Source organism: Sceloporus occidentalis, unplaced genomic scaffold (genome assembly GCF_023333645.1).
Source record: "Sceloporus occidentalis isolate IW3139 unplaced genomic scaffold, rSceOcc1.0.p SCAF_20, whole genome shotgun sequence".
Classification (NCBI taxonomy): domain Eukaryota; kingdom Metazoa; phylum Chordata; class Lepidosauria; order Squamata; family Phrynosomatidae; genus Sceloporus; species Sceloporus occidentalis.
The window spans coordinates 8,776,465-8,803,704 of record NW_028317000.1 but is presented as its reverse complement, the minus strand read 5'-3'; the positions used below and the strand labels follow the sequence as shown (position 1 = coordinate 8,803,704).

The 27,240-nt window shown below is 46.1% G+C and overlaps 1 protein-coding gene across 3 annotated transcripts in view; it reads right to left on the bottom strand.

The window, feature by feature from the left end:
• ZBTB7B (zinc finger and BTB domain containing 7B) overlaps positions 1–26,910 on the bottom strand; it is a 60,296-nt gene extending 33,386 nt beyond the window's left edge. Inside the window, exon 1 of one of the 3 annotated variants that reach the window (XM_089483329.1) lies at positions 26,582–26,910. Coding sequence is in view for 1 of the 3 variants with exons in the window: in XM_089483327.1 (XP_089339453.1) it covers positions 18,526–18,541 (16 nt within the window). In the remaining 2 variants the exon portion in view is untranslated. Of the gene's footprint in view, positions 1–18,525; positions 18,607–22,077; positions 22,126–26,581 lie in introns of those variants that run through there. The other 2 variants (XM_089483328.1, XM_089483327.1) reach the window with 2 other exon arrangements.
• Positions 26,911–27,240: the final 330 nt, after the last annotated feature.

The window sequence follows — 27,240 nt, the reverse complement described above, 5'->3', positions numbered from 1 at the left end:
ATTTTGTACAGCTACACCAAAACAGCACTAAATATAATAATTCTATGCAGAAAACACTGTTTGCTGTGCAAATTTTTATTATGTGCAAATTTTGCACAAAAATAGGGTCCCGATTACAGAATATAATTTATGTTTCTGCACAGAAATATTTTGTGCACTGAAAGTTTTGTTTTGTTGCAAACCAACAGCATGTGAATTTTGCCTATAGCAAATCCTACATTGCAAAGATTCTCATCAGTCCAGGATTCTTTGCATCATGCTTTCTCAACACTCCAGAAACACATTTTTCAACCACCTTTTCAAATATTCTTTCTGTCCCCAACATGGATAGTGGCTGCTTAGAAGATTCTGTGAGCTGTATCTGACACAAGCAATGCCTGCCCTTAAGGAGAGCAACAAGGAGAACTTCCACACCTGGAAGCTTTTGCTCCCCATTAGCTGTCACACTGAGGTATACTGCCTTTGAATATGGAGGTTCCATTTTTAAAAAACACCTTTTATTATTATTATTTTTATTATTTTTTATTATTATTATTATTATTAACCAGCTGACCCAACTAATCACCAGTGGTTCCATATCTGTTCCAAATGCATGAAATGCTTTCAAGATGAGCATGGGCAACCAGTGGTTCTCCATATGCAGCTGGACTGCAGTTTCCATTATCACTCTCCATTTGACTATGCTGGGTAAGGTTGCAGTGTGGAAGGAAATAGTGAAGGGTCTGGAAACCATGCCCTATTGGAGGCATTTCGGAGCACACAAATGAACCCTGGGTACCACAAAAATGTGTGTGTGGTTTTTTTAAAACTGTTGCATAAAGGACAAATCATAGGCCTGTTACAGACTGCCAAAATAAAGCTGCTTGGGGTCTCTTTGGAGGTATGCTATTTAAATGATGCATGCATCCTAAGAATCCGGAAGCTGCACCAAAGCTGCCCTCCAGTGCTTAGGAATGGAGTGTGGCTTTGGCGTGACCTCCGGACTCTTAAGACCCATGCATCATTTAAAGAGCATACCTCCAAAGAGACCTGAAGCAGCTTTATTTTGGCAGTCTGTAACAGGCCATAGAATCATAGAGTTGCAACAGACTCCAAGGGCCATCCAGTCTAACCCGATTCTGCCATGCAGTAAAACAGAATCAAAGGACCCCTGACAGGTGCCAGTCTGTTTAAAAACCTCCAAAGGAGACTCCATCACTCTCCAAGAAGATATTCCACTGTCAAATAGCCCTTACTGTCAGGAAATTCCTCCTAATGTTGCGGTGGAATGTCTTTTCCTGGGGCCTGAATCCACTGTTCCCTATGAGGAGCACTTTGGGAGCTGAGTATTGTTTAGCCTAGAGAAGAGATGGCTAAGAGGTGCTATGATAGCCCTGTTTCAGTTTTTGAAGGGGTATTATATTGAGGATGGCGTAAACTTATTTCCTGCTGTTCCAAAGATTAGGGCACAGAGCAATGGATTCAAACTACAGGAAAAGAGATTCCACCTAGGTGTTTATCACACGGAGGGTGAACTGGTAAAATCCTGTGCAGATTGTAAAATCCGGGTCTTGTTTGTCAGATGCACTGGTGTGAAAGAGAAATAATGGGGAAATAATCTGAACAGAAAGCTCCTTTATACTTTCAGAATTTAGCCAAAGTAAAAAGGAGATGATTTTGGCAACTCTGCGTTATTTCTCTTTCACACAAACACGGTCTGAATGTTGGCTTTTTCCACTTTCTGTTCGGGTTTCAAATTTCCAAATAGAGGGAGGTGCCAGCCTTCAGATAGCCCTCCCTTCCAACTGAACTAAGACCAGAAATTGGAAATGCAGGCCTGTGACTAGCATTTTCAATTTCTTTCTCCTGTTTGCCTGATGAAGAAACCAGTGTGGCTTTGCAAGCTTGCAACATGTAATTGTGCATTTTGGGTGGCCCAATAAAGGGATCACTGTTTGGCTGTTATTCAACTCCCATCTGTTTATTAAGAGCAGGGGCAACATGATACCCTCCTGGAAGGGCCCATGAAGTCTCCGTACCCGCCACCCACCTGTTTCATGTGTGCTCACAGCAGAATTCAGGAAAGGCCCAGTGGCTAAGCTAATTGGGTTTTTTGGGGAGCTCATGTTAAAAAAAGTAACTTTTCCAAACTCTTCTCTTTATGTTTCCAAAAGTTTCCAACTCCATTCAAATGTCAAACATAAAAACAGGGAGCAGTGAATATCTTTGCAGGGCAGGTGAGAAAAGAGTAAACTATCCAAATCCATACAATTCCAGGGCTTAATCTTAACCTCTTAACTCGAGGGACCTTCTGACCTGTCTGACTATAATCCCCATCATCCTCAGATAGCCTGCCGCCTGGAAATAAAGACGAGCATAGTCTAACACAACCAGGTTGAGCAAAGCAGACTTCAATAGTCTTGGATTCAAAGTGGGCAGAGTGAGATTCCTGGCTTTGTCGTCTAAACCCACTGGGTGATCTTGGCCAAGTCACACTCTCTCAGCCTCAGAAGATGGCAAACTGAAGAAACTTGGCAAGAAAATCCCATTATAGGGTCGGCATATGTTGGAAATAACTTGAAGGCACACAACAACAAAGAGCGCGATTCGGTGTGCTATGAGTTCATGAAGCTCACTGGGTAGCCTTGAGTCAGTTGTCTTCCCTGCAGGGTTGTTGTAAGAGTCAACTGTCAGAAAGAGGAGGCAATTATGTACACAGTATCAAAGTGGAAGGGAAAAAATGCAGTAAGCATACAGCTGCTGTTGTGTACTTTCAAATCATTTCTAAGATATGGTGACCCTACGTTGTTTTTGGTGTGCATCTTCAAATATTTTTCAATTTATGGGGATCCTAAGTTGTTATTGTTGTTGTGATCTTCAAATCACTTCCAATTATGGGGACCCTATGTTGCTGTGTATCTTCAAATCATTTCCAGTTTATGGCAAACCTATGTTGCTTTTGTTGTTGTGTACCTTCAAGTCATTTCCAACTTATGGCAATCCTATCTTAGGGCTTTCTTGACAAGACTTGTTCAGAGGGGATTTGCCTATGCTTTCTTTTGAGGCTGAGAATGTGTGACTTGCCCAGGGTCACTTAGTGGGTTTCCATGGCTGAGTAAGGATTCAAATCCTGGTCTCTAGAGTTGAAGTCCAACATTCAAACTACTACTACTGTACTACACACACACCATTTTCTGTTTCCTTGTTTGTTGGCGATGCCATGTTAAGATTGCATTCAGTTCCCTTGCTGAAGGAATCTAGGAATCCACTGAGCTGTGAGTCTCGGCTGTTGCGTACATGGATGTGAACACAAATGCACACCTGTGAAGATAGATTTCATAGTGCCACACACTGAAAAATTCATTTCCCATTTCATCCTCATAACAGAGTGTAGATTTTGTTTTCCTGGGCTGCATCCACACTGGAGGAATAACCCGGTTTGGCACCGCTTTAAATGTCTTGGCTCAAGGCTACGGGATTCTGGGAGTTGGAGTTTGTTATGGGGCCAGAGTAGAACGGAGCATACTTGAGCCAAGACACTTAAAGTGGTGCCAAACTGGGTTATTCCCCCAGTGTGGATCAGCCTTTCTAATACAATACTGTAATAGGAGAGTGGGAATGTATGGCCCAACAAATATTCTTGGAGGGGGAAAGTCACAAAGTCCTCCCTTTTGACCTAAGAAAAGGAGGACTCCAACAGCTTTTAGACTGCAGAATTAACTAGCACAGGGGTGGTGGGGGTGTATAAAGCCCTGGACTAAAACCCCCATCATCTGCATCCATTTGCATTGATTGCATTGAGTGAGGATGATGAGAGTTGGAAGACCAAGCACATTAGGAAGGCATCTGTTTTCAACACTACTACTATTATGGAGCAGAGCTTTTCAGCCAGCGCTTAGAAAATATATTTTCTGGTTGAGAGATTTGGGAGGGTTTTTTTTTTGTTTGTTTGTTTGTTTGTTTTTTTGCCCCCAAAGTAGGTTTTCTGAGCTCAGCAATACAAAAGAAAATGGTGGCTTTGAAAGGCCACCCTGCTGCATCTGCACTACTAAAATAATCCAGTTTGACACCACTTTAGCTGCTATGTCTCAATGCTATGGAATGGTCGGAATTGTCATTTGTTGTGGCAGCAGAGCACTCCGACAGAGAAGGCAAAGTGTCCCATAAAAGTACAATTCCCAGAATTCCATAGCACTGAGCCATGGCAATTTTTATTTCAGGATTATTTCGGCAGTGAAAATACCGCCCCTAACATGAAAAGAGGGGATTTAATCTCTGTTTTCACTTTAGAGAGATTACAAGCCTGTCTTCCTAATTCACCAATACTTTGCAGTGAAGGAAACAAACTCAAAATTCAAAATGACCTTTAATAGACTAGAAAGCTGGGCCAAAGCTAACAAAATGAAATTCAACATGGAGAAATGTAAAGTACTGCACTTAGGGCAGAAAAATAAAATGCACAAATATAGGATGGGGGACACCTGGCTGAATGAAACTACATGTGAAAGGGATCTAGGAGTCCAAGTAGATCACAAATTGAACATGAGTTAACAGTGCAATCCGGCAGCTAACAAGGCCAATGAGACTTTAGGCTGCATCAATAGAAGTATAGTGTCTAGATCAAGAGAATTAATAGTGCCACTCTATTCTGCTCTGGTCAGGCCCCACCTAGAATACTGTGTCCAGTTCTGGGCACCACAATTTAAAAATGATGTTGAGAAACTGGAGCGTGTCCAAAAGAGGGCGACCAAAATGGTGAAAGGTCTGGAAAGTATACCCTATGAGGAACGCCTTAGGGAGCTGGGGATGTTTAGCCTGGAGAAGAGAAGGTTAAGAGGTGATATGATAGCCCTGTTTAAATATTTGAAGGGATGTCATATTGAGGATGGAACAAGCTTGTTTTCTGCTGCTCCAGAGAATAGGACCTGGAGCAATGGATGCAAGCTACAGCAAAAGAGATTCCACCTCAACATTAGGAGGAACTTCCTGAGAGTAAGGGCTGTTTGACAGTGGAACAAACTCCCTTGGAGTGTAGTGGAGTCTCCTTCTTTGGAGGTCTTTAAGCAGAGGCTGGATGGCCATCTGTCAGGGATGCTTTGATTTGGATTTCCTGCATGGCAGAATGGGGTTGGACTGGATGGCCCTTGTGCTCTCTTCCAACGCTTTTATTCTATGATTCATGCTTCAAAATTCTTTCTCCTGTAGAGATTGAAATTTCCAGGGTTTCTAAAGCCACTGGGGAAAACAGTCCCCCCCCCCCCAAACAAACTGGAGATTTCAAGAAAAAATTATATTAGCAATCTTTAAAGATTGGTTTCGATTTAAGAAGCACAAAATGTATTACACATAATTTTGTTTAGCATAAAATTTGGTACATTAAAATAAGTTTATTCAGACAATAATTACAAATTGAAATTTCTTTTAATTTTTTTATTGCAGATGGAGCTATAAATTAACTCTTTAGTTTGCCAGTTTATTAAGAACAGGCAAAAAGCAATTAAAACAGAATAAACCATCAGTATTAATAAAACAGAAAAGTAATGGTCTCTTTTAGTCCTCCATAGCGCCAAGCAGACATAAAGCACTCATTCCCAGCTAAACCAAGGAAAAAACCCCCAAAAACCTGGAAATGCAATGATTAGATTAGATATTGTAATTGTCTAACATAAAAGTCTTCCTATCAGATTATTATTATTATTATATTTATTTATTTGTATCCCGCTCTTTTCCTAGGACTAGGACTCAGAATGGCTTCACGGCATTAAAAACAGTATAATTAAAAACATTAAACAACATTTTTTAAAGAAATAACTAAAAATCAAATATATGAGCAGATCTGTTCAAATGTTTCCTTTACAATTCTAAATTGCAAATTTCTGACCCACTTTGAATCCCATTGTCCTTGACATAAATAAAAATAAATACAGTGGGTCCCTTGGTATCTGCTGGGGTTTGGTTCCAGGACCCCCGTGGATAGCAAAATCTGCGGATGTTCAAGTCCTATTAAATACATTGACACAATAAAAGGATGTCCCTTATATAAAATAGAAAATTGGGGTTTGCTATTTGAAATTTATGCATACATACATATAGTCAAGCCATGGATGCTTGAATTCCACAGATTAAAATAATCCATGGGTACGGAGGGCCGACTGTAAATAAATGAAAATATTATCCATGTTTTCACCAATTGGCAATTTTGACAATTTTTCCAAGGGAGGGGGAATGGAGTTTACCCTAATGCATCTGTGTTTTGTTTTGAGTCAGGCCACCACATTCTCTGCTCTCTTGCATTTCTTGCATACGGTTCTGTGGCTTCAGATGCCCTACTTCCGGAGAAAGTGAAAAATCAGGTTCTTGGGGAAGGTCTCAGGGAGGTCTTGCCTGAAACAACACCCTACACACCTCATCAGAAAGAGAAAAGAGAAAAATAACAACGGGGGGGGGGGGGGGACACAGGCCCCCAGACATAAGCACCCTGAGCAGCCCAGCAAGGTTGTTCTCCTGCCTGGATCTCTTTGCCCTTTTCTACCGTCTTTTCTCCTATCCTGCTTTTTTCTCAAGCCAGATTGTGCCAGCCAAGTAGGGACCGGCCAGTGCCAGCATGTCCTGACCTGTCCAGGCCAGCAAGGTGGGTGCTGCCCCTAACCAGCCTGTCCCCACCTGCCCCCAACCCAAGTCACTCCCCGAAAGTGTCGGCCTGACTCTGCCCGCGGGGCAGCGACGCCAAGGTTGCCAGCCTGGATGATCCACTTCCCACCAACCCCTGAATGAAGAGGGAGGAGAAGGACTGTGCTGGAAGAATTCAAAGATATAGCTGCGTGAGTCTGTAGAATCAGCATGTAGAGAGTATGCACAGTTTGTACTTCTATTGAACCGCATTGGCTTTTTTAGCTGCAGCATCGCACTGTCATCTCATTACGTAGAGAGATCTTGCAGCACCTTTGAGACTCACTAAAGTCTTAAAAAGAGCCTGGAAAAATAATTTGGGAGAACTATCATTCCCAGAATCCCCCATCTAGAATGGGATCCCGAAAGATACAGTCCTTGCAGTCATTTTTCTGAACTCTAAATAAACCTGGACCACCTGGGCCACAGGGACAGCTGTCCACGCGTAACTTTTTGCCTTAGAAACTGGCTTCTATTTTCCCCTTCTTCTGGGGATGTGATGGCTTAGTAATTAAGATGGCAGTTCTGATGATCGGAAGATCGGAAGGTTGGCAGTGCGAGGCCTGAGTGCTGTATTTGATTGCTAGTCTCTCAGCATGTCAAAAATGCTTCCATGTCACAGAATAAGCAGCACCTGCACTGTAGAAATAATCCAGGTTGACACCACTTTAACTACCCTGGCTCAATACTATGGTATTCAGGGACTTATAGTTGTGACATGAAAGTACTCAGAGACAGAGGAGACTGGATGTCTCCCAAAACTATAATTCCCTGAATTCTATAGCACTCAGCCATGGCAGTTAAAGCAGCATCAACCTGGATTATTTCTGCAGTGCAGATGCAGGCCTGGTGGCACCTGGGTTTCATAAGCAATGCTCACTTCCTGTTGCCACTTCCCAAGTCGGAAAGAATGACCAGGCGACTGAAGGACGGAAGTAGCCAAGGAGGGGAGAGAGGGGGCGGAACAAGCAGGCTGAGGGGGAGACCATGGGCTAAGTGGCTCCTTGGAGGAAACCAGATGGCACAAAAGGGGAAGCGTCTTGGGGTTCAGCTGTGGGAGGGGGTTGCCCAAGAACCTCTGGCGCGCAAGGGCCGGGTGGGCGGGGGACATCTCTGCCACCGGGGCTTTTCTTAGAAAAAGAAAAGAACACACACCCCATTGTGCAAGAAGAAATACCCACCCATGTTGCTGGAGGAATGGGTGGCAGCAATTGCGGCTGGGTGGGGTTAGGAGGGAGAGAGTTAGCCAGGATCACAGGCACCAACGCACCCTGGCACCTGGCCCACAGCAGGCACTCGTGGATAGAAAGCCCCCTCATTCCTATACAGACAGAACAGGACAATTTCAAGGCCTTTCCTGTCCAACCTCCCATCCACCGAAGAACACACAGCACTCTGGTCATCATGCACAGGGAGGTGCCAACCTAAACATGCCGCATGGATACAGACCAGAGGGGCAGGAAACAGACTGAAACCAAAACCAGGTTCAAATGCTGCCACGTTCGGTCGTTGGGTTGCAAAGGCGAGTCCCTGACTCCTGCTTTTGCACCCCATCCCCACCATCTGCAGTCTTGAGATAACACCAGCTAACATTGTAGGGTGGGGTGGGGGACTGCTCAGATAATGTACACAGGGCGCTTCAGCATTCAGAGAAAGCTACACCATCATCACCGCCATCGCAAAGTAGAACATGAGTAAATGGACAGAATCATAGAGTTGGAACCTCCTGCCATGCAGGAATTCAAAATCAAAGCACCCTGACAGATCCAGCCTCTGTTTCAAGACCTCCAAGGTCTTGAAACTTACTGTCTTCCACTTACTGTCAGGAAGTTCCTCCTAATTCTGAGGTGAAATCTCTTTTCCTGCAGCTTGCATCCATTGCTCCATGCTCTGGAGCAGCAGAAAACAAGCTCGCTCCAGCCTCAACATGACACCCCTTCAAATACTTAAACAGGGCTATCATATCACCTCTTAACCATCTCTTCCCCAGACTAAACATACCCAGCTCCCTAAGTTGCTCTTCATATGGTAAAATGGGTAATGAAATCTTTGGGTCTCTAGACATTATGGACTTCAACTCCCATATTCCTCTACCAATGGCTGTGGTTAAGTGGGCTTTAGATATGCAGACTGGTCTGGAAGGTTAAAGGTTCTCCATATGTGGATTAAAGAAAAGATGCCATGAGTCCTATCCTGTGGGGCTGACTCACTACTCTTTCCTTTATAAAAAGGCACTCTGTATATGCACAGAGTGTCATGAACCTCAGAGCTGAATTCTGATGACAGAAAAGAAGCTTCATTCCTATGAGTAGATGGATCCTGGAGTTTAGCCCTAGCTCAGGATTCAGCCCTGCCATGGGAAGAGATCCATCCCATCTTTCTTTCCCTTTCACATTGCTTAGGAACATGAATGCTAGCTATGGCCGCAAGCCATAGTAGAGACCATCCTTTTCCACACAGGCTACAGAACATTTCAGCTGGTCTGCCACATCTCTGGTTCTCCCTCTCCTCTCACCACTATCAAGGGGTCCAGCAAGAAATGGGAACAAGGAAAAGTATGTGGTGGGATCACCCCTAAATGTCAGCAAAAGTCCTCTGCCTTGTGGGGGAGACCATGCTGGCTGGGGATTCTGGGAGGTGTCATCCAACAAAGTAACTTTTGCAAGATGAGAAAATATGGGAGATGAGAAAAGAAGGGGGAATAGCCAGCTTATTCTGCAACCCAGCCCTGAGTGCCATCTGACACCAACTGGTCAACCTCTTTCAAGAGCAATCCTGCTAGGCCTGCTCCATCTGATCTATCTTTTGCTTATAGCTAACATGTCTCTGGAAAACTCATGGGCAAGGTATGAAAGTTAAGGCCAATGCTCCCCTGCAGAAGTGCATGTATCCCTGCCAATTGCCATTCAGAGACAGATTGCACCTGCCTATGGAGGATCTGTTTAGCCATCTTGAGAAGCATGCTCCTTTTCCATAAATTATCCCCATGCTTTTTTTACCCTTAAAATATGAGGTTGGGAGGCAAAACAATCAGCTGATTCATCTGATATTTAGAAGAAGCTTGGAAAAATCCATCTTTTTCTTTTTAGATAACAACTTCCAGAATCCACAGACACTCTGCCCACCGGCCATCCTGGGTGCTGCAGTCCAAAGAAGGAATTCTGACAAGCTCTGTATTTAGGGCTATACCGCCTCTGCCACTGGCAAATCCATTAGCCCATCAGGACCAAAAGCTTCACCATCTCCTCTTTCTCCATAAACCCCTCCAGGCTTTGCTCAGAGCAACCTCCAAGATGGGAGATGTTCAACAGGCCGGGGGAAAAGAGGAACCCTGCTCTTTTGTCCTTTAGCCCAATGGCACTCCCCCAAGGCTACGGCCATCATCCCCACCCGGATCACAATGTTTCCTGGTCTGCCAGGTGCAGCGACTGGCAGATAAAGTGGGTGAGGCAGCCAGGGAGGGGCACGGGGTACCTTGCACATAGAGGAGGGTTTAGACCAGTGGCACCAGGGTGGTGGTGGTCAAACGCCTGCCAGAAAGGCCATGACTCAGCTTGGGTGGGAGCTCCCATTGCAAACTGCCAGGGAGAGATAGGGTGATTGGTTAGAGCTAGAACACATACCCATGCTAACCCCAACCATTGTTTCACTACAGAGCTTTGAAAAGTGCTGGTCCAAAAAAGTCACTTTTCCAACAACCACTGTCTGTGAGAAGAAACTACCGTATATGTTCGACTATAAATCAACCTCATGGATAAGACGAGGGCAGGTTTTGAAGCCAAGATTATGGATTTTGATATGACCCATAGATAAGTCGAGGATAAAACCTAGGGGCATGTTACAAAGGGTCTAAAGGATGAAGCCTAGGTAAACAATGCTAAAGATAATGAGGAGCAGGTCAGTACTTTCAGGACAGATTACGCTCTTGCCTTTCACCAGGGGATGGTTCCATTTTTAGTAAGTTAAAGTACAACACTTGCATTGACCCGTGGATAAATTGACTCAGGTACCTTTAGGATACAAGGATAACATTAGAGGACCTTTTCAGATGGAACCCCCCAAATTAGGTCTGTAAACCTATGAGAAAAGACTTAGAGAGCTGGGTATCTTTAGCCTGGAAAAGAGAAGGTTAAGAGGTGATATGATATCCCTGTTTAAGTATCTGAAGGGATGTCATATTGAGGATGGAGCAAGCTTGTTTTCTGCTGCTCCAGGGAATAGGATACCGAGCAATAACATTAGGAGGAATTTCCTGACAGTAAGAGCTGTTTGACAGTGGAACACACTCCCTTAGACAGTGGTGAAGTCTCCTTCTTTGGAGGTCTTTAAGCAGAGGTTGGATGGCCATCTGTCGGGAATGCTTTGATTGTGAGTTCCTGCATGGCAGAATGGGGTTGGACTGGATGGCCCTTGAGGTCGCTTCCAACTCTGTGATTCTATGCAATTGCACAGATCTGCAGCCTAAAGTGAACAAATCCACTGTATTCATCCCTGGACAATCCCTGCTTAGCCCTTCCCACCAGCACAGGTATTCACTGCTGAAGGATCAGGTTCGACTTCTAGTCTTCCTTACGACAACCTTGTAGAGTAGGATAGAATGGTAATTCTCAGGGAGTGGAAGCTGCAGAATTGCTGGGACAAGCTGAGTTCTCCCTCCCTCCCACGAGGGAGTGCCAGGCTACATTTGCCCTGACCACAGATGACCATGAATCTTGACACAGTCTGGCTCAAACACTTGTAAATTGTTTTGTAGTGAGCATTTTACAAAAGGAGTAGGTAGGAAAAACAGCAACGCCTACGAGTTTGATGGGGGAATAAAACTAAGAATTTGTGCAGCTTTGGGGACAAACAGGGCTGATACTGATTCACCCCCCGTCAAAAAAAACCCAAAGAAAGTAAAAGATGAAAGCAGGAGAGGAGGAGAAGAGAGAAAGTAATCTGGCCTAGGAAACAGGAAGGAAAGACTAGTACAAAACCTGGGGGTGGAGAGAAACGTATTTTACAAAGAATTTTTTTAACCTCGAATAAGGTATGATTTGAACAAGGCTTTGGCACAACATTCCAAAATAAATCCAGAAATTCTGCTGTGACACTCCAAAACAAATCCAGAGCAGTTTAGTTGCCCACCTTTGGACATGCTCCAGTTTCTCAAAATCCTTTTTGAATTGTGGTGCCCAGAACTGAACACAATATTCCAGGTGGAGCCTGACCAAAGCAGAATATAGTGGCACTATTACTTCCCTTCATCTAGACACTATATGTCTGTTGATCCACCCTAAAATCGCATTGGCCTTTTTAGCTGTCGAATCGCACTGTTGACTCATGTTCAACTTTTGGTCTACTTCTCTGATTATGCACCAAAATTCAAAAAGGATGTTGGCCAATTGGAATGTGTCCAGAGGAGGGTGACCAAAATGGTGAAGGGTCTGGAAACCATGCCCTATGAGGAACAACTTAGGGAGCTGGGTATATTTAGCCTGGAAAAGAGATGGTTAAGAGATGATATGATAGCCCTGTTTAAGTAAGGGGTGTCACATAGAGGGTGGAGCAAGCTTGTTTTCTGTTTCTCCAGAGACTAAAAGATGGAACAATGGATGCAAGCTACAGGAAAAAAGATCCCACCTCAACATTAGGAAGACCTTCCTAACAGTAAGGGCTGTTTGAGAGTGGCACACACTCCGTCAGAGAGTATTGGAGTGTCCTTCCTTGGAGATCTTTAAACAGAATCTGGGTGGCCATCTGTCCGGGGTGCTTTGACTGTGACTGGCAGGAGGTTGGACTGGATGGCCCTTGGGGACTCTTCCAACTCTAGGATTGTATGATTCCATTCTATGATCCTAGAGAACCGGTCTTGCTCTGCTTGCTCAGTTTTCATTTCCTTTTTTGATGTGTTGGGGAAAGAAATGTCCTTTGATCCAGCTGCCTGGTTAGCCCCACTGGCCAAATTTTCCACCAACCCCCCACCACCACCCTTCTTCCTCTTAGGCCCTGGGCACAACTGGAGACTAGAGAGGGATTGAGATTGCAAAGAGTTTCATGAGCCAGGAAGCCCTGGAGGGTGGGGAAAGAGAGAGAAAACAGTGGGGGGGGGGGGGGGGGAGGAAGGTGGAGACATCCAGGGAACATTACAGGGTGGGACTGGCCCCGCAGGGCCCGGGAGAGGCAGCTGGGTGGGGTGCATTGAGTGGGCGGCAGCCGGGAGCAGAAAGGGGCATTTTGGAACATCATGCCACGTGGAAGTGGAGCGGCACCCACTGACCTCAAAGGAGGCCTTGGCTACAGCTTTTCTGCTTTCTGGATAGCCACCATGGACTAACCAAGACTCATTTCTAAGCTGATCTCCATCTGCTTACAAAATTGGGGGGGGATGCTTTTTATATATTTTTTATTTTTTCATTTATTTTTTGACTGTTGGTCCCAGAATCCCCAGCCTGACTGGGGATTCTGGGAGTCGCAGTGCCCAAAAAGGGAAGTGGGATGTGGAAGGGGGAAAGTTATTGATGGTTACTTTAATTTGCTGTCTGCTGTATTTTATTGTTTGAATGGTAAGATGTATTATAATTATTTGTGTATAATGGATGCCACAGGCAGGTTAATTTTATCTATTTACACAGTGCTGTGTAAATTAACAGCTCTTTATAAATAAAGCTTAATAATAATAATAACAATAACAATAACAATAATAATAGGTATTTTGGAGCTACAACTCCCAGAATGATGATTCCTGGCTGGAGGGACTCTGAGAGTTGCAGCCCAAAAATACCAATTACTTTTTCATTTCCACATCCTACCCTGTACTCTGAGTAAGCAAAAGTTGGGAGAAACTTCTCTTTTTGGCACCAGGACTCCCAGAATCCCCAGTTAGGATGGGGATTCTGGGAGCTGCAGTCCAAAAGAAGAAAAGAAAAGAAAAGCATCTCTTCCAAATTTTGTAAGAAGATAGAGATCAGTTTAGAAGTCCATGGTGGCATGAAAGCAGAAAGCGTTTTTATGTACTCTGAAAAGTGTCCTTTAAGGTCAGTGGGTGCCTCTCTTGACTCTAAAATTCTGGGAATTATGTCCTCTCCAAAAGTACCTTTTCCAGGTTCTGAACACTGACTGCACTATGTGAAGATATACCAAGACACTCCAGGATACCTTGGAAATGTAGTTCAGGGCAGTGGACTACTAGAAGATAATTCCAAGTAACTCACCAGACTATAAATCCCAGGATTCTATGGCCAGACGCTTATCTGTGCTATACAGTGATAGCCGTTTGATACCACTTCAGCTATCAGAACTCTATCCTAAGAAATCATGGGTTTTGTAGTTTAGAGAGATACCGAGAATTCGCTTGTAGAGAGTTCTAGTCTTCTGCTCGAAAAACCCACGAAAAACTATACTTCTAGTCTTCTGCTTCTTAAACCTCTGTCCTCCAGATGTTTTGGACCTGAACTCCCTGAAATCTCAGCTAACATCCAATGGTCAAGGATTGAAGTCCAAAACATCTGCAGGACTAAAGATTAAGAATCTTCATTCTAGTCCACTCCCCTGAACTGCAGCAGAGACTTCTAAGTACTTCACCGTGCCTAAGGATGATGGGAGCTGCAGTCTAACATCTGGAGGGCCATGTCTTACTGAGCAATACTCCCCACCTCATTAAATGTATATCTCACTTTCCTGCCAATGAGCTCCAGGTAGCATTATATATGGCTCTCTTCCTCTCCACCTTATCCTCGCAACCCTGAGAGGTAGGCCAGGCTCAAGAGACTGTGCCTTCACACATGCTTTTCTTTCTGCTGCAGAGATGGAGGACCATGTGGCTCTCCAGATGTTGGAACTCACTTTCCATGAGCCCAGGCTATTGGTCATAGAAACAATGAGTTGGATGAGACCACAAGGGCCATCCAGTCATACCCCATCCTGCCATGCAGGAACTCGCAATGAAAGCACCCCCAATAGATGGCCTTCTAGCCTTTGTTTAAAAGCCTCCAAAGGAGGACACTTCACCACCCTCCGAAGGCACCTCTTCCAGTATTGAGCAGCTCCTAGTGTCACAAAGTTCTTCCTAATGTTTCGGTATATATTTTCCATCCATTGCTCCAGATCCTATTCTCTGGAGCAGCAGAAAACAAATTTGCTCCAGCCTCAATATGACACCCCTTCAAATATTTAAACTTCTTTAAATCCCTTCAGATATTTAAAGAGGGAAAGCCTTTTGGTGGAATTGCATCTAGGCCCATTCTGGGGACCAATTGCAGGGCACAGAGATCTCACTCCACTGAGCAACCACAACTGACCAGACTTCTTAGAATCATAGAGAGTTTGAAGAGACCACAAGGGCCATCAAGTCCAACCCCCCTGCCATGCAGGAAATCTAAATCAAAGCATCCCTGACAGATGGCCATCCAGCCTCTGTTTAAAGACCTCCAAGGAAGGAGACTCTATCACCCTCCGAGGGAGTGTCTTCCATGGTCGAACAGCCCTTACTGTCAGGAAATTCCTCCTAATGTTGAGCTGGAATCTCTTTCGCTGTAGCTTGCATCCATTGTTCCAGGTCTTGTTCTCTGGAGCAGCACAAAACAAGCTTGCTCCCTCCTCAATGTGGCATTCCTTCAAATATTTAAACAGGGCTATCATATCACCTCTTAGCCTTCTCTTCTCCAGGCTAAACATCCCCAACTCCCTAAGGCGTTCCTCATAGGGCTTTATGGTTTCCAGGCCCTTCACCATTTTAGTCGCTCTCCTTTGGACACGCTCCAGTTTCTCAATGTCCTTTTTGAACTGTGGTGCCCAGAACTGGACACAATATTCCAGGTGGGGCCTGACCAAAGCAGAATAGAGTGGCAATATTACTTCTCTTGATCTAGACCCTACTATATTTCTATTGATATAGCCTAAAATAGCATTGGCCATTTTAGCTGCCGCATCACACTGTTGACTCATATTCAACTTGTGGTCTACTAGGACTGCTAGATCCTTTTCACACGTATTCTCATTTAGCCAGGTGTCCCCCATCCTATATCTGTGCATTTCATTTTTTTGCCCTAAGTGCAGTATCCTGGTCAAGAAGGCCATGATTTCATGATTTCATTACAATAATGGAAGGGGACACTTCACATTTTGTGGAAATCCAGCATGAAGAAAAATCCAACTTTTAAAAAAAAAGTTTCACCTTAACCAACACACAAATGTCTTGCAAACGTGGTTCCAACATTTCTTCGCTTCCTTACAGCTGGGATGGCCAGCATGCAGCCAGTCACCCTCTTCTCCAACTATGCTGGGGCATCCAGGGACAGCCACTAGTTTTTACAGCCTGGAAACCCAGACTTTGTCAGGCCCTGAAAATGGCCACAGACAGACAAGAGAAAGGAGGAAAAAGAAGAGACAGAGCGAACTTGAAATTTGACATGACCCGATATAACCCTTCACCCTGGCCTTCAGTTCCAAAGCACTGATCAAACCAGAAAGGAAAGTGCAACACTAATCCCCAAGCCTAAAAACCTGAGTCCCACCCACGGACATGGTTTATACCCACCCACGAACACCCCCCAAAATAAACCACACACACACACATACAAGCAGACCTGGAGCAATTGCAACTCCTTCACAACCCCCATAACACTTCATTAACATCTAAACAAATGCTACCTACCAGAGAGGCTTGGGCTGCATCCACAGTGCAGAAACATCTGGCATGACACTGCTGTAACTGCCCTGGTTCAATGCTCTGGAATTCTGGGAATTTGTTGTGGCCCCAGAGCCGAACAGATGAAAACCCGATGAAATTCAGGGAGTTATGACAGGCAACTTGAAGGCACAACTCGCTCACACATAGGCTCTTACTGTCCAGATTTGACAAGGATAGTAGTCCTGATTAATCTTCTGTCATCCAATTTTTCACCTGTCTTTTAAATGTCCCAGTTTCCTTTTCCTCCTCCTACTTCCCCCCTTCGTTCTTGACTTACTTCACTTGCTGCAAAATTAATTCAAAATGCAGAAGTACTTTGCACTCTGGTCCCACAACAAACTAGAATTCCCTGAATTCCAGAGCATTGAGCCAGGGCAGTTAAAGCGGTGTCAAACCAGATTGTTTCTGCAGTGTGGATGCAGCCTTAGTTCCTCCCTTTGTTTTTTACCTCTCGCACCACAGTACCAAGGGTATCCACAGGGTGGTGCCAGGGAGCCGAAGGGCAGTTCAGGGAAATGCCAAGGCATTTGGGAAGAAGCAAGCCACTTCTCCATGTAAGTGCTCTGGCACGCTTCCGGGTCACACTCCCTTTGCACAAGGCTTCAGATACCAGGCACACCCTTCCTTGAAATTATAGTGCCCAGGCTTATCTGCTGTGCCCTAGCACGCAACATTTACAAGCTCACCATTGACATGCTCACAGTCTGCATGAGGCAAGTATACGTTTGGCGAGTTAGGCCAGGTCAAGCCAAGTAGAATCAGAGTTGGAAGGGCCAAGGGCCATCCAGTCCAACCCTATTCTGCCATGCAGGAATTCACAAAGCATCGCCGACAAATGGCCATCCAGCCTCTGTTTAAAGACCTTCAAAGAAGGAGACTCCACCAGACTCCTAGGGAGTGTGTTCCACTGTCGAACAGCCCTTACTGTCAGGAAGTTCTTCCTAATGTTAAGATGGAATCTCTTTTCCTTTAGTTTGCATCCAGTGTTCCGTGTTCTAGTCTCTGGAGCAGCAGAAAACAAGCTTGCTCCATCCTCAATGTGACATCCCTTCCAGGGCTATCATATCACCCCTTAAACAGTCTCTTCTCCTGGCTAAACATACCCAGCACCCTAAGTCTTTCCGCATAAGGCATGGTTTCCAGACCCTTCGCCATTTTGGTTGCCCTCCTCTGGACACACTCCAATTTGTCAACATGATTTTGTATGTTGGCTGTTGTCTTCCAAAAGAGGAAGGCCCATACAAATTCGCAGTCTTTTGTTCCCACCTTCCCGACATGTCCATAGAACTAGAGCTTCCAGAAAACATCTTTATTGAAATAAAGCTACTGGAATCCCAAATGCCACCATACTAGTTGGGCAGCAGTAACGTGGTCCCTCCACAGTTGCTGGAGTTCGAGGTGAAGGACCCCCATGAATGTGGAAAAACTGCAAATAAAAAACATTACTCTTTTTATCTAAGACATTGTTTCCCAAACTTTGGCCGGCCAGATGTTTCAGACTTCGGCTCCCAGAATTCCTGACTGTTGGCTAGGCTAGCTAGGGCCTCTGGGAGTTGAAGTCCCAAACACCTGGAGGATCAAAGTTCGGGAGACACTGATCTAAGAGAACACCTCTCTAGGAACTTCCATGTCCTCCAGTGCAATGCTACAGTCAGTATCTGCCAGAAGTTGATCACAGAATCACGCTGGAGAACCTACAAATGCCTAAAGAAGTGTTTTCTCTAGGAACTTCTAGGTTCTCCAACACAACTCTATAGTCAACCTCTGGCAGAGTTGCACTTGGATACCTAGAGAGAACATATTAATCAAACCCGCAAATAATCATATCTGCAAAAGTCAAAACTGCCAACTTGGAGGGCCAAACCTGAAAGCTCTGCAGTTGACCCAATTGATTTCTGCCCTAAAATTTTACTCATTCATGCATCCCACTTCACCACTCATACTTCACTGTGGGCAAATTAACCTAGAATACCAACTTATGCACTCTATTTACATCCTTTACTATATTGAACCTGAGTTCAAATCTTGCCCTATGTGCTCAAAAGTTAGATGCTGGGCTGGGGAAAGAGAGAATGCACCGCTGCCCCAACCCATAACAACCATCTGGGTAAAACTGAACTATGCTGAGTCCCTGCAAGCCCTGAGCTGCCATCTAGAGCAACCAGGCTTCCTTGGAGATTCAGAAACTGGTTCCTCTGGGTCCTTACCCCATCCGGTGCCCATGTGGCCAGCAGAGGAGAGCAGCTGTGGAGTCAAAAGGGATTGTGGCAGGGGCCTGCCCAGCCCGGGCACAGCCTGACCTACTTCTCCTTCCGATTCTCTCCCTCGTCACCTGCTTTTTTTTCCTCCCTCCCCAGGGAGGGGAACTTGGCCAAGTCACGCCAACGGTTGCCTGGGGTGACACCCCCTTGCCAGTACACAGATATGCACACACTCCTTTTTGGCTCAAAAAATGGGAACCCCTTCCGGAGACAGAGGGAAAGAGAACTGCTGCCTTAAAAGGAGGGCACAGCTCTCCCGCCCCAGGGCTCACAAAATAGGTCACTGGGCAGCAGCAGTACGGTGGCACTGGCTGGCAATCAATACTTTTTTGCCAGTCGCCTTGGCATGAGAAGTGGAAGGGGGAGAGCAGCTGTGCCCAATACTTTTGACCTTCCAAGTTGGCTGCAAAGGTCGAGGGGTCCATCCGGCCAAACCCACTCTCTTTCTTCTTGGCAATACCAACTGGCTGGAATTGCACCCAGCTTGGCCTCTCCTCATTTCCAGGTTCCTTTCTCATCAAGCCAAGCCTTGCCTGTTGGTGTAACAGCCAGGATAGCTTTACGTGCCATGGAGAGGATGGGGAAATTGCTATGGAGTGTGCCAGAGACTGCCAGCTTGGGTGGGAGCAGCTTTGAAAGAGCTGGAAAAGGAGTGGCACTGAGATTTCTCTGTGGTTTCATCAGCCACCCCCTGAGGAGACGCTCCAAGGATGGTGTTGCTACTCTTCATGCTTCGCAGCAGCCATGGCTCCCAGGGCAACCATGCCATAGGGGCCTGCAAGCAAAACTGACAAGGCCAAGTCTCAGCTTACTCCGCCACATACAAAGAAAGGGGCTTTCAAGCAGAACAAGACTGAGGGGGGTGAACGAGAGCAGGCTGCCCACTTAGCAAGTCTTATGGCCTATGACCCTCTCGTTCAACCTGGGTATGTTTAGCCTGGACAAGAGATAGTGAAGAAGTGATATGATAACCCTGTATCCATACCAGCATTCTCTGAAGATGCCAGCCACACATGCTGGCAAAACGTCAGAAACAAACTCTTCTAGAGCATGGCCACATAGCCCAAAAAAACCCATAAATAACTAAAGCCTTGCGTAAGTATGTGAAGGGGTGTCATATTGAGGATGGAGCAAGCTTGTTTTCTGCTGCTCCAGAGAATAGGACACAGAACAATGGATGCAAGCTACAGGAAAAGAGATTCCAACTCAACATTAGGAGACAGTAAGAACTGTTTGACAGCGGAAGACACTCCCTCGGAAAGTGGTGGAGTCTCCTTCGTTGAAGGTTGAAGACACTCCCTCGGAAAGTGGTGGAGTCTCCTTCGTTGAAGGTTGTGAAACTGAGGCTGGATGGCCATCTGTTGCTTTGATTGTGAGTTCCTGCATGGCCAAATGGGGTTGGACTGGATGGCCGTTGTAATCTCTTCCAACTCTATGATTCTATAATTCTACACATTTCCAGTCCTTCAGCTTATTACTGTGACATTCATCCTACAGATATCCACTCTTCTGGCTTTCTCTGTCCACAGATTTCCAGTCCTTCAGCCTCCCTTTTTGTTGACAAGTTTCAAACCCTGTCTTTCTCTCATTGCTATGGTTACAAGTGCCCCATCCAGTTTGAAACTTGCATTTAGGGTCACCAACATCCCACTTATATCCTGTTCCCTTCTAGTCTGTACAGCCACATCACAGACAGGAATTTGCAGAAAGTCTGCTTTGGTGCAAGACTGACATAGAGAAGAACACTCGCCCTGCTGACTTACTGCCTACTACACTGAATTTGAAAGGCCTTTCAATGCCTAGGAATATACATCCATGCAAACGTCAGGCGCATTCCACCAAACTCTTAACATTGCTAACAGAAGCATAAATCTAATTGCAAATTGTTTTAGGAAATAAAACTTGACTTAAGAAGTGATGCAATGATGGATTTGGACGTAGCTGATTTAACCACAGCTACTAATACTGACATCTTGTTAACTGCAGAATAGTGGGGTTACTAGTTTGAGCACTGGACTATGACTCTGGATATCGGGGTTCATTTCCCTGCTCAGCCATGGAAATCCACTGGGTAACTTTAGGCAAGTTACATACCTTCAACCCCAGAAAACCCTGTGATAGCTTTGCTTTAAGGTCGCCATAAAACAACTCGAAGACACAGAACAACAATAAACAATTTTTCAGTGAGAAAGGAACTCCGCGCATGTTCTGATTTGTTCAAATCACCCAGAGTGTTCATATTAGGATTACTGTTTTCCTACATATGTCTGCCTAGAATCAAGTTCATTTCAAATTTGCATTTCTTTAAATAACTTAACATATACAAACGAGCTGGCGGCCAGGGCAACTTGTTAACCTCAAGTATTATCCTACCTTACATGCTGTGCTTCATTTGCCAAATGAAAAACGTGGGGATTCACCTGATGTCATTACGCACCCCTATCTTAGTTGAGGAATGTGGCCTGAGATTCATCCGTAGAGAAAAAAACGCATACTCTCTATATGGTCAGAGGCAAGCTGGATTCCCCAGCCATTGATAGCACTAATTATAACAATAACAATAAGGTGATAAATACTCCAGGAGCTATGCCAAACAAACTGACAAAACAGGAAACCGCCATCGATAGTATCACAGTAGCACAATTCAAAATGTGACAGTATTTGGAGCATGCCAGATTATATGGTACTTATTGATTCCTGCTCCTGGACAGAATTCGAATCGCTAATAGTCGAGACAGTAACACCAGACAGACTGTGAAACCGAAATGTGATCATGATAACAAGAGAGCCTGGTGTCACACCAAATCAAAGAAGCAAACATGGCAGTCAAGATTGCAACCATGGGTCTAAATAGGTACCAGGGCCAGTTTAATTCTGACATACCTTAAGCCAAGGTCTTACCTCCCCTGCTGTGCTCTCACCTTACAGCTACTTACAGCTCCCACCCTACACACACAAATACACACGTATGTACCTGCAGGTCCACCTTCAATCCACTTTGGCGGCTCACAAGCCACCCACCCCCACTGCTTGCATATCCAGAAGGACACCTGGGGACAAGGAACAGGTGTATTCTTAGCCAGCTCTCCACCCCCACCTTGCTTACTCTTGCACTGCCGGTTCAGAGCCCTCGGGGAGGTGGGTCTACGCAAACAGACAAGTGCAGCAGGCAGGCAGGCACATTCACATCTCAGCCTCCACAGATCAGTTCCTGAAACAACACCCCACCCTTTGGTATGCTGGTGGTGGGCCTTTTACCTGTTGAGATGGAAAGCTTTGTAGCCCAGCTAGGGATCAGAACTCCTGAAATATCTCTGCAGCCATAATGCCCCCCAGCCACTCACAAAGCTTCCAGTACTACAAGTTCACACACACCCCTTTAAAGACCCTGGAATAACCACCACCTCCTCGTTCCGGATTCCCGGTTGCTGATCTGGGTCATTAAAGGGACGAGGTCATCAACAGCCAAGGGCCAGGAAAGAAGGTAGATCAACAGACCTGTCCTTGAGAGTTGGCATCTGTGCCATCTGCCATCCTCCTTCCAAGTCTTTTCAATCACACTCCCATCTTTTCCTATGAAGGAGAGATCCAGCTAATTTGTAACAATGATCAGCTCATATGAATTGCTTTATTAGGTTCTCAATATTTGGCACCCGCTTCGCCATCTCACTTTCTGTATTTGTTTTTGCTGCCTTGGGTCCTTTGCCAGTTCCTCAAAGTACTTTGATCTTTTTAATACAGACAACGAACTTGCTTTCAAGCATGATGAAATTCATCATTCTCATTATTAATATTATTATCATAATCATATGCCTGTATCGTTATTTGCTCATAGGAATACAAAGAAAGAGATGAAGGTGAGAACATTTAGCCTTTGACAGGTCTTTGCCCTGAATTACAAATAGATTCGAGTTAATACGTTAGTTATGCTTTTACCACCTTGCACTGGAGCAGAATAATGGGGTGGCACAAAGAAAACCAAGGAACAATCTTGGACAAAATGTCCCTAGTTGCCAACCAACAAATACTCGGAGTCAGGCTGATTCCAGATTGCAACCCTGGGAGCTCAGAAGCAGGATGAAGAAACTCCATGGGCACACAAGGGGCACCCAAACCTGCCAGGACAAACACACACACACATACAGACACACACCCCTGTAAGGCAGTGCAGAGTAAGCAATGGGGTAGGGTGTGCCTTGCAGGACAGAGTCCAACAAGAACATTTGCCGAAGGGCAAGAAGACACACACACACACACAGAGCCCAGCTTTCGATTCTTATGACTACAGTTCCCAAGCAAATGGGCATGTTAAGAGTTAGCAAGGCAGGTCTTGGATTCCAAAGAGCACAACTACGTGGGCAATAAGTATTGCTCCTGAATAAGACTTGGGCCAAATGAAACAGTTTGGTGTGTACAAAACATTCAGGTCACTTGTTTTTGGGATAGTGGGTGGTGGCAAATGCCCCTGGCATGGTGGTGATGTAGAAACAAGTGCCAGGTGTCCCCTCAATGCCAAAGCCCTTCCCCTGTTCTATTCATGGAAATTGCTCTCTTACCCCATAGTTTGGGAAAGGGTACTTGCCTTGGACTACAACTCCCCAAATGTTCCAACCAAGAATTGCCATACTTTCTGGGGGGCGGGTGTGTGCTGGGAGCTATCATCCAAAAAAGAAACTTCTCCATGCTCTGATCTTACCTCTGGCAGGAGCAAGAAATTCATGGGGTAAGAAAGGAGGGTAGGCAAACCTGTTCAGATGTTGCTGGACTGTATGCCCTGTCAGCCCTAGCCAGTATAGTAAGGGATGATAGAATTTGCAATCATATAATATCTGGACATTCACAAATTATCCACCCCCCAGGATAAGGTCTTAAGGCAAAGGACAGGTAAATGGCATGCATCTAGATGTTGAGGGATTCCAGCTAACATGAGAGTTTGGGAGTTGCAGCCTCCAAACCTCTGGAAGGTGACAGAATCCCCATTCTTGATTTATGGGATCAACCCTCTAGAAACAGGGAAGAGCAAAGAACAAAGTGGAAGGATCTACTTATGAAGGGGGACTGTTTGGCCCCTCAACAACAACCCTTCTTCAACCAGAAGACAGCTGGAGACAGACAGTACCCTGCAAATAAACACCACAAATATGTCACTAATAGTCAGACCCTATCACTTCGCTAGCCTGGCAGTGTTCCCATTCCATAGGTCTTGGGTGAGCACAGAAAGGGATCAGGCCAACTAGAGATGTACCAGATCCCACCTCTAGCACAGAGCAGACAAGTGGGAAATCACAAAAGGGGGGTACTGCTCCCACAAAGTGACCCCCAACATCTTGACAGCAGCCATATTAATATTATAATTTTCTTTTTTTGTATCCTGCTTAGCAAGGTTAAAAGAAAACATTCTTACGAGACCCATTCTCTAGACTCCTGCACATCTCAAATGTTTAAAACACAATCCCCAAGGGAATCCAACTTGTGGGGCAGCTCAGTTGCCTCAGACGCCATCATTCCAGAGGTGGGCAGCTCACCAGAAGAGGCATTACATTCACCCACCCACGGCCCCAGTGGGGTAACCGGTTCCCAGCTATGGGCACAATTGTGCGTCTGTTCCAACACACACACTCTTGGATAAGGTTTTTCCTGATTCGCAATCTTCTTCTGACCTGAATCCATTGGCACAAACAGCTCAACAGGTCCATCCAACCCTCCCACAACCTGGTCCTCCCCAAAGACCTTGCGACTACATCTCCCATCATCTCCACTAGCATAACTTGGAGTCAATGAGGTGTGTAGTCTGACCTATCCGAAGAATTCCAAGATTGGGATACTTGGCTCCATTCAGTCATGTGGAGCCTGGGGATGGTTAAGGCAGTGGTGAGGTTTTACTTATTAAAAAATTGCAGGCTAGTAGAAGGGAGGGCTATAAAATCATATTTTTCCCACTTATGGGAGCCAAACAGCTCCTGCCTGCCCTGGTTTTACCCCAACATCCTTCCACACATTCTGGTGGGGAGGAAGAAGGAATAGCTAAGGGGAAAGGAGATATGAGAGGGGAGGAATATAATGAAGGGGGGGGGGGAGGAAGAAAGGAAAGAAGGAAAAGGAAAAAGAAAAAGAGGGATACTGGAAGCCAAAAGGAGATAAAGGGAATACAGGATTTGTTACCCATGGGAGATCCTGGAACCAAGTCCCAGTGTATACTGGGACTTGGTTCCAGGATCCTTCGTGTATACTGGGACTTGGTTCCAGGATCCTCCGTGTATACTGGGACTTGGTTCCAGGATCCTCCATGTATACTGGGACTTGTTTCCTGGATCCTCCATGTATACTGGGATTTGGTTCCAGGATCCTCCATGTATACTGGGACTTGGTTCCAGGATCCTCCGTGTATACTGGGACTTGGTTCCAGGATCCTCCGTGTATACTGGGATCTGGTTCCAGGATCCTCCATGTATACTGGGACTTGTTTCCTGGATCCTCCATGTATACTGGGATTTGGTTCCAGGATCCTCCATGTATACTGGGATTTGGTTCCAGGATCCTCTGTGTATACTGGGATTTGGTTCCAGGATCCCCCATTCAAGGATCTCCTGTGTATATTGGGATTTGGTTCCTTCTTTCCCTTCATTATATTCCTTCCCCCCCTTCCTTCTTTCTTTTCTTCCTTCCCCCTTCAAAACCCCCTTTACAGGGGATATACCGAGGACCCAGTGTATACGGTTTTCTCGGCACAATTTGTTCAGAGTGGGTTTGTTATAGCTCTCCTCTGAGGCTGAGAGAGTGTGACTTGCCCGAGTGGGTTTCCAGGGATGACTGCGGATTCAAACCCTGCTCTACTGGCCCAACACTCAGATCAGGACCACCACCACCCCGGCTCTAAGACAGATACTGGGAAAGACACTGGCACAAATCAATATGTGAGATGCTGGAGAAAAGATAGGTTTCAATTTTTTAAAGCAGAGGCTGGACGGCCATCTCTTCTTGGGGGTTGCTTTGATTGTGAGTTCCTGCATGGCAGGAGATTGGACCGGATGGCCCTTGAGGTCTCTTCTATCTCTATGATTCTATGTAATTCATTGTTAGTCTGGACAATCCGTCTGCAGAGGAATAGCAATAGCAAAGGAACCCTGTGGCACCTTTGAGCTTTCCTAGACTTGGTGCTCCTTCCTCAGGACCCAGAGACAGACATATAGGAGCCTGTGAGCCAGCGTGGCACAATGGTTTGAGCACTGAGACAGCGACTCAGGAGACCTGGGTTCCAATCCCGACTTGGCTATGGAAACCCACCTTGGGCAGTCACCCTGCAGGCGCTGAGGGATTCCAGCTCCCATCAGGCTTTGGCAGTTGCAGCCCCCAAAGCATCTGGAAGGTGACAGATTCCCCATTCCTGCCTCTCTCTAGAAACAAGAAGCAAAGAGCAAAGTGGAAGGGTGTCCTTATGAAGGGGGGCTGTTTGGCCCCTCAGTGACAACCCTTCCTCAACCAGTAGGTGGTTGCAGACACACTCTCTCAGCCTCAGAGGATGGCCATGGCCAGAGAGAAAATAAACCCTCTGGAGAACAGAAAAACCTTGTGACAGGTTTGCCTTCGGGCTGAAAAAAGAAAGAGAAGGAGGGAAGAGAAAAAAGGAGTTGGAGGAGGGGGAGAAGTGATTCAGATTTGGGCAGGAAAAGAGGATTTGGGAAGGAAAAGAGAATTTGAGAGGAAAAGGTAGAATTTGGGGTGGAGAAAGTAGACTTTGAGGAGGTAAAAGGTAGACTTTGGGGAGGAAAAGAAGATTTGGGAAGGAAAAGGTAGATTTTGGGGAGGAAAAGATAATTTGAGAGAAAAAGGTGCACTTTGGCCAGGTAAAAAGTAGACTTTGTGGAGGAAAGGGTAGGCTTTGGGCAGGTGAGGGTGACCCCTTGCTGCTTGGAAAGGGGAGAGAGAGGCAGGTGAGAAGGGGCAGGCAGTGGGTCAGTTCAGCCCCCCCACCCCAATATCCTGGGTGCCCCTCCCCACTCACCCTTCTTGTCCCGGGAAGGCAGCGCTCGCTGAAGGAAGAAGGAGGCTGGAGGCCAGCCCTGCTGCTGCTGCGTCTGCTCCGGGCCGCGGCGGCGCCTCACCTGCCCACCTGCCCTTGGCCACGCCCCCCGCCACTCACCTGTAACCAGAGAGAGAGAGAGAGAGAAGCAGAGGCAGCCCGCCCTTTCTCCCTCGTCCCACTTGGCCACGCCCTCCTCCCGGCCCTCCTCCAATGGGCGGCGCCCACACCTGCCCCAAGCCACGCCCCTAACCACCTGGCTCCTCCGCTGCTGCTGCTGCTGCTGCTTCTGCTCGCCATGGCGGACGTCGTCGGAGTGTCCCTGCGGCTCCACACAAGCCCCGCCTCCGAAGGCTCCTGATTGGACGCGGGGAGGATCCCTGAGCGCCTATTGGCTGGCGTTGCTGTCCCTCCGGAGGCTACTCCTGAAGGGAGCCTCGGTGGTGGCCGAATTTGAACCCACCTCCCTCCAGGCCTGAGGCGGGGCGGCTGGGCCCTGCTCGCGGAGGAAGAGAAGGGCTCCCCTCAGCCCTAAATAACCCCCCTTGGGCTTCGTTCCCAGGCCTTGAAAGGGTTAACTTTCCTGGAGGGAGCTGGGTTCGAATTCGGCCACTGAAGCGAAGGGAAGGAAGCCCCGTATC